The sequence below is a fragment of the Oncorhynchus gorbuscha genome, linkage group LG01, assembly GCF_021184085.1.
Source record: "Oncorhynchus gorbuscha isolate QuinsamMale2020 ecotype Even-year linkage group LG01, OgorEven_v1.0, whole genome shotgun sequence".
NCBI classification, from domain to species: Eukaryota; Metazoa; Chordata; class Actinopteri; order Salmoniformes; family Salmonidae; genus Oncorhynchus; species Oncorhynchus gorbuscha.
This window is the reverse complement of record NC_060173.1, coordinates 52,265,327-52,272,023: the sequence shown is the minus strand read 5'-3', so window position 1 is coordinate 52,272,023 and position 6,697 is coordinate 52,265,327. Positions and strand designations below refer to the sequence as shown.

The 6,697-nt window shown below is 41.0% G+C and overlaps 1 protein-coding gene across 2 annotated transcripts; it reads right to left on the bottom strand.

Annotated features, from left to right (window-relative positions):
• Positions 1-1,943: 1,943 nt before the first annotated feature.
• LOC124039726 (apoptosis-enhancing nuclease-like) lies at positions 1,944-5,883 on the bottom strand. Of its 2 annotated transcripts, none has more exons than XM_046356018.1 (4): positions 5,724-5,883; positions 4,631-5,388; positions 4,109-4,309; positions 1,944-2,944 (listed from the first exon to the last, which is right to left on the bottom strand). In XM_046356018.1, the coding sequence occupies exons 2-4, from the start codon at positions 5,363-5,365 to the stop codon at positions 2,744-2,746; spliced, it is 1,137 nt and encodes a 378-aa protein (XP_046211974.1). In that variant the 5' UTR covers positions 5,366-5,388; positions 5,724-5,883; the 3' UTR covers positions 1,944-2,743. The 2 variants fall into 2 exon arrangements, with proteins under 2 accessions (XP_046211974.1, XP_046211964.1); XM_046356008.1 differs by having other exon boundaries at positions 4,631-5,377; positions 5,724-5,872.
• Between the last annotated feature and the right edge of the window lie 814 nt (positions 5,884-6,697).

The window sequence follows — 6,697 nt, the reverse complement described above, 5'->3', positions numbered from 1 at the left end:
ACAAGTTGCTCATATTCAAGGCACAAAAAAAAGATGGATTCAGATCATATTAACACAGCGTTTGATCTGAAACATTTAGAGAGAAAAAAAGTGAAATTCCATGTTCGTGCAATGCTTTGGCACATCTATTTTGAAGTCCAGTTTAGACTGGATGTCGACCGATTAATTAGGGCCAATTTCAAGTTTTCATAACAATCGGCATTTTTGGACACTGATTGTGGACCATTTTTATTTTTACACCTAGGCAAGTCAGTTAAGAACACATTCTTATTTTCAGTGACGGACTAGGAACAGTGGGTTAACTGCCTTGTTCGGGGGCAGAACGACAGATTTTTACCTTATCAGGTCGGGCATTCGATCTTGCAACCTTCCGGTTACTAGTCCAACGCTCTAACCCCGTTTTACATTGCACTCCACAAGAGTGAGACTGTGTGGCAGGCTGACTACCTGTTACGCGAGTGCAGCAAGAAGCCAAGGTTAATTGCTAGCTAGCATTAAACCTATCTTTTAAAAAACAATCAATCTTAACATAAGTACTAGTTAACAACACATGGTTGATGATATTACTAGTTTATCTAGCGTGTCCTGCGTTGCATATAATCGATGCGGTGCCTGTTAATTTCTCATCGAATCACAGCCTACTTCGCCAAACGGGTGATGATATAACAAGCGCATTCGCGAAAAAAACCACTGTCGTTGCACGAATGTACATAACCATCAATGCCTTTCTTTAAAATCAATACACAAGTATATATTTTTCAACCTGCATATTTAGTTAATATTGCCTGCTAACATTAACTTATTTTAACTAGGGAAATTGTTTCACTTCTCTTGTGTTCTGTGCAAGCAGTCAGGGTATATGCAGCAGTTTGGGCCGCCTGGCTCGTTGCAAACTGTGTGAAGACCATTTATTCCTAACAAAGATCTAAATTAATTTGCCAGAATTGTACATAATTATGACATAACATTGAAGGTTGTACAATGAAACAGCAAATGTAGACTTAGGGATGCCACCCGTTAGATCAAATACGGAACGGTTACGTATTTCACTGAAAGAATAAATGATGTTTTCGAAATGATAGTTTCCGAATTTGACCGTATTAATGACCTAAGGCTCGTTTTTCGGTGTTATGTTATGAAGTCTATGATTTGATATTTGATAGAGCAGTCTGACTGAGCGGTGGTAGTCAGCAGCAGACTCGTACACATTCATTCAAACAGCATTTTCGTGCGTTTGCCAGCAGCTCTTCAAACCTATCAACTCCCGAGATTAGGCTGGTGTAACCGATATGAAATGGCTAGCTAATCGCGTTTCAATCGGTGACGTCACTCGCTCTGAGACCTTGAAGTAGTTGTTCCCCTAGTTCTGCAAGGGTTGCGGCTTTTGTGGAGCGATGGGTAACGATGCTTCGAGGTTGGCTGTCGTCGATGTGTTCCTGGGGCGAGGACAGGGACGGGAGCTATACTGTCACACTGGCAATACTAAAGTGCCTATAAGAACATCCAATAGTCAAAGGTATATTAAATACAAATGGTATAGAGAAATAGTCCTAATAACCACAACCTAAAACTTCTTACCTGGGAATATTGAAGACTCATGCTAAAAGGAACCACCAGCTTTCATATGTTCTCATGTTCTGAGCAAGGAACTTAAACGTTAGCTTTTTTACATGGCACATATTAAACTTTTACTTTCTTCTCCAACACTTTGTTTTTGCATTATTTAAACCAAATTGAACATGTTTCATTATTTGATATATTATATTAAGTTAAAATAAGTGCTCATTGTTCATTCAGTATTGTTGTAATTGTCATTGCAAATAAATAAATAAAAATAAATAAAATAAAAAAATGGCTGATTAATCGGTATCGGCTTTTTTTGGTCCTCCAATAATCAGTATTAAAAATTTAAAATAATCGTCCGACCTCTAGATAAGACAGTAAACATTTTCGTAAATTATTTTTATTCCAATATATTGATATCCAATTAGGGCACAGGCACAGCAGGGTCTTCATAGAACAGCAGCATAAAACATCAAGTTGGCAGTATGGTTCACTATTAGGTGACTGAAGGGGCAATGGACCACTCACCGGGAGATACTGGTGTAATTTCATGCAAGAAAGCTTTAAATGGTGAGTTAAAGGAATACTTCAAGATTTTGTCACAGAGGCCCATTATCTACTTCCAGAGTTCGATGAATCCATGGATAATAAAATTGTGTGTCCAGTATGAAGGAAGTGAACATTGGTTTGCAAAACTACCTCTTAACTGGTGTTATAACAAGGGCTGCTAGCAGATACCCATAAGACTTCCAGGCATTGTTGTAATTATCCAAGTAGTAAGTTAAGCATGTGTTTCGTATCCGATTACCACTTTATCTACATGTTAAGTCAAACATGCTCAACATACACAAAAGACATATGGATGCAATGCATTAAATAAATCCCGTGCCATTGCATTTGTTCCAAGATTGCCATTCTTGACATGACATTGAGCGACTGGATGTGTTGCCATGACCTTATCCCCTGTGGAAACTGTGGCTCCCACCATGAATGTGTGCAACATCAGCTAATCAGATTCATTTAATATCACCTCTTTTTCCATGAACTTCAGTTACTAGCCAGTCAGAAGAGCAGCTTGATATTGACTAAACCATACTGCCATGCTTGCCAAACTTGGATCATTTGACTTAAAACCCCTTGGCCTACATCTACCCCGTCAACCCTCCTATACAGGCTTCTCTCAATGGCCATCATCGGTCAAGTCCTCTGGCCAGTATTGGTCCTGCATGTAGTGGTTTAAGGTCGCGGGGTCTGGGAGAGTGCCTGTGCCTCGGTCCGTCATCCTCTCTCGCATGTCCTGTTCCCACTCCCCCTCCACGAGTTTATACAGGTCCAAGGAAGCCAGAGCATCCTCCACTGAACTGTGGCCCCTCCTTCCAACCTGTCAGGGACAAGACAAAGACCACGTGACATCAGACTCAAAATGACAAACGTTAAAACGCCAATGACCAACCCAACACAGGACTATTAACTTCTCTAGGGTAGAGGGCAGCTTTTGGAATTTTGGATGAAATGCATGCCCAAATTAAACGGCCTTCTACTCGGGCCCAGAAGATAGGATATGCATATAATTAGTCAATTTGGATAGAAAACACTAAAGTTTCCAAAACTGTTAAAATAATGTCTGTGAGTATAACATAACTGATTTGGCAGGCGAAAACCTGAGAAAAATCCATTCCGGAAGTAGGAATTTTTGTGTGTGTAGTTTTCTATTCAATGCAATTACAGTATCCATTGACTTAGGACTCAAATTGCAGTTCCTATGCCTTCCACTAGAGGTCAAGTCTTTAGAAATGGTTTCGGGCTTGTATTCTGAACAATGAGTGAATGTGTGGACCCTGCCGTGTCACAGAGAGAGTGCCTTTCTTGTATACCTTTTAATATTGACGACGTTATTGTCCAGTTGAAATATTATAGATCATTTAGCATTTAGGCTAAAAACAACCTTAGGATTGAATATAAACACCGTTTGACATGTTTCTATGAACTTTACGGATACAATTTCGATTTGTCGTCTGCCTGTTGTGACTGCGTTTGAGCCTGTGGATTACTGAATAAAACGTGCACAAAACAGAGGTTCAGATACAAAGAGACTTTATCGAACAAAGGGAACATTTATTGAATAAACGAATGTCTTCTGAGTGCAAACATGAAGATCAAAAGGTAAGGGATTAATTTTATCTCTATTTCTGACTTGTTTAACTTTTACTTGGCTGGTTACTGTTTGTAATGATTTGTCTGCTGGGCTATGTTCTCAAATAATTGTAAGGTATGCTTTTGCCGTAAAGCATTTTTGAAATTTGACACAGTGGTTGGATTCACAAGAAGTTCATCTTTAAACCTATGTTTAATAGTTGTATCTTTTCTGAATTTTTATAATGAGTATTTCTGTATTTGAATTTGGCACTCTGCAATCTCACTGAATGTTGGCCAGGTGGGACCAACATACCCTAGAGAGGTTAAGATAACCATCAATCTTTTCAGATCCCTAACCTCAGACGCTTTTAAAAACATGGTCACCAAACACACCGAGAGGAACGCTCACCTGTATTTTCCTGTTTAGGAGGCTGTTGGCCAGGATCTTGAGTGAGACGCAGCGCTTTGTGGGGAAGCCAGCCAGTCGCCTGAGCAGACGCATACCACTTGTGTCCCTGATCATGTGACCCGGGTGGTTAAAATCCAAGGCCCGGAAGTCGTTGTACAGAGCATGGCCGATCACCACTTTCCCATCCAGTATTCCTAGTATCTGGACCAGAAAAGCAGACATAGTATTGGTGGCCATTATCAACAGGAACACACATACAAGACAAATAGGAATAATCAAAGTATTAAACTAAGTCGCTCTGGATAAGAGCGTCTGCTAAATGACTTAAATGTAAAATGTAAATAAACAGCTTCAAATTGCACATCTACTTTCCTTTGAGACCCTGGCTGGGTCCAGTTGGGATTCTTAGCATATAGACTACTGTAATCTTTGGTCCAGAAGTCACAAATGAAATCATACTATTAAAAAGGCCAAATAGAACCAGACAATCTTGTGATGATGAGGGGTTAGTTCTCTTCTTACCTCTGTCCTAGCCTTGGGGAAGGGCAGAGCGTTCTGTAAATGGTGCCTCTGGATGCCACTCCAACGGGTCCTGTAGTCGGTCACAGCCTGGCACGGACGGATGTACTTATCGTAGAGGACATTGCCATGGTAATCTACCAAGCTGCAGCGTGCCAATTCACTAGTGCGCCCAGCCAGCCCTGTACCAACCATCTCGCAGTCCATTGCCACCACAGTGGTCGGGCACATGGTGAGGCAGGGAGAAGTGCGTCCACTAGCAGGAGGGCTGGCCTCAGACGAGAATCCACTGTCCACCTCCCATAGTTCACTCAGAGCGGCCCCAACCAGATTTTTGCCTTCTGAAGTCTGCTGGTTGGCTACACGGTTGTCCCCAGAAGCAGCTATCGGTAAACCATCTACTGTGGGGGGCAATGGCAGTCCAAATTTAGCAACATGAGTCCATGAGTCTGTGGTTTTTAGAGTGCTATCAACTTCTAGACACGTGTGTCTCGCAGGTAATTTTATATTTTTTACTCTTTGGATAGTGTCCGGCGTTTTATTGTTTTCCTCTATCCTTTTTCTCTTATTGGAGATGTTATTCTTCTTTTGATGCTTCTTCCGTGCTCTGGCGTTCTCCACTGCACTGAGGAACATGGCTTTCCGGGATAAATATCTGTAGTTGTTGATAAGTCCCCAAGATTTGCGATGGGTTTTACTTCCAGTTGAAGTGCATGCTTCAGACATCGCTCTTTCCATGTAGTATCACATCTGCAACACACCTTTTTATTTATTTCATTGGCAAAAAACGAACGAAAAGACAAAATTAGACAAGTTTAAGTTATGGCACAATAGCTAGAACTAGCTACCTCAATTGAAAAAACTAACAAATTCATGACTAAAAAGAGTGGAAATGATGCCAAAGATAGTGTCTAAATGTCACATCTGTCCGTGCTCCGGACCGCGTGTTACCAACGTGGCAAAATCAAACGAACAAATCAAAACGTCGAAAAAAATAACATAAGGTAATTGCTTAACTGTATAACATTGACTAACCAAAACATTATGTTAACGACTTAATACATAAATCACCTAAAGCATGGATAGCATACAGTACCTTTGCGGACACGTCCACCCGTCCCGAACACTCGACTGAACAAGCCCAGGCAAGGTTTACTGACTTGGCACTGATTGGCTCGTACGCAAGTAAGCCCCGCTTTTGGCCTTCGTTTTCAACTTTGATTGGCCCATATAGTTAAACCAATCCTACCAATCAGAGAAAAATACCAACTCGTGGCCTGATGTGAGTCATTTCACAGAATAACTTCCAGGTTAACAAAATGTGCTGAAAAAGCCCAAAAGATGCTGCCCTCTACTGGAGAGGAAAATCAGTTCATTCCAGCGTTCAAGTCTGATTCACACAGATTGGATCTCAGAGACATAGCAGCCGGAAGTAGGGGTACTGCAGCACCCCCCCCCCCCCCCCCCCCCCAAAAGAAAATAAATTAATACAAAATATATTTTAGGGCAAAAATATTGTTTCACAATAGTAGTGCACTGGGCCTTTACAAGTCCTGTATTTTTATTTTCCAGGCAAGTAATTTAAGAACAAATTCTTATTTACAATGACAGGCTAGTTTGCGCAAGTGGGTTAACTGCCTTGTTCAGGTACAGAACGACAGATTTTTACCTTGTCAGCTCGGGGGATTAAATTTAGCAACCATTTGGTTACTGGCCCAACGCTCTAACCTCTAGGCTACCTGCCACCCCAAACTGTATTAGCAGTTTGATATAGCGGTCTATAGGCAGACCTTTGCCACCTAGGAAAAGTGACAATACCTTCTCATATAGTACTCAATTACCCCTGCTCTTAACCATTCAGGTGCTTAAATCTATGAATCAGTGGTCACAGAAGAATTTCACACCTCTGCTCAAAGATCAATGACATTACACAGCAACATCTGCAAAGCAAACTGTTTTCACAAGAGGAAAATAAACCATTACACTCTACTTTTACAAAAGATAGGCCAGTTCCAAAGACACAAGAGTGCACTCTCATAATCAAGGCTGGTTTCCTGGAAACAGAATAAG

Bases quoted from the DNA above. Each gene is read 5' to 3' on its own strand.
- LOC124039726 (XM_046356018.1), bottom strand. From the start codon at position 5,365: ATGGAAAGAGCGATGTCTGAAGCATGCACTTCAACTGGAAGTAAAACC. The intron at 4,310-4,630 runs GTAAGAAGAGAA...TTTCTGGTCCAG, and splicing joins TCCCCAAGGCTAGGACAGAG to ATACTAGGAATACTGGATGG. The intron at 2,945-4,108 runs GTGAGCGTTCCT...TGTCCCTGACAG, and splicing joins TCCTAAACAGGAAAATACAG to GTTGGAAGGAGGGGCCACAG.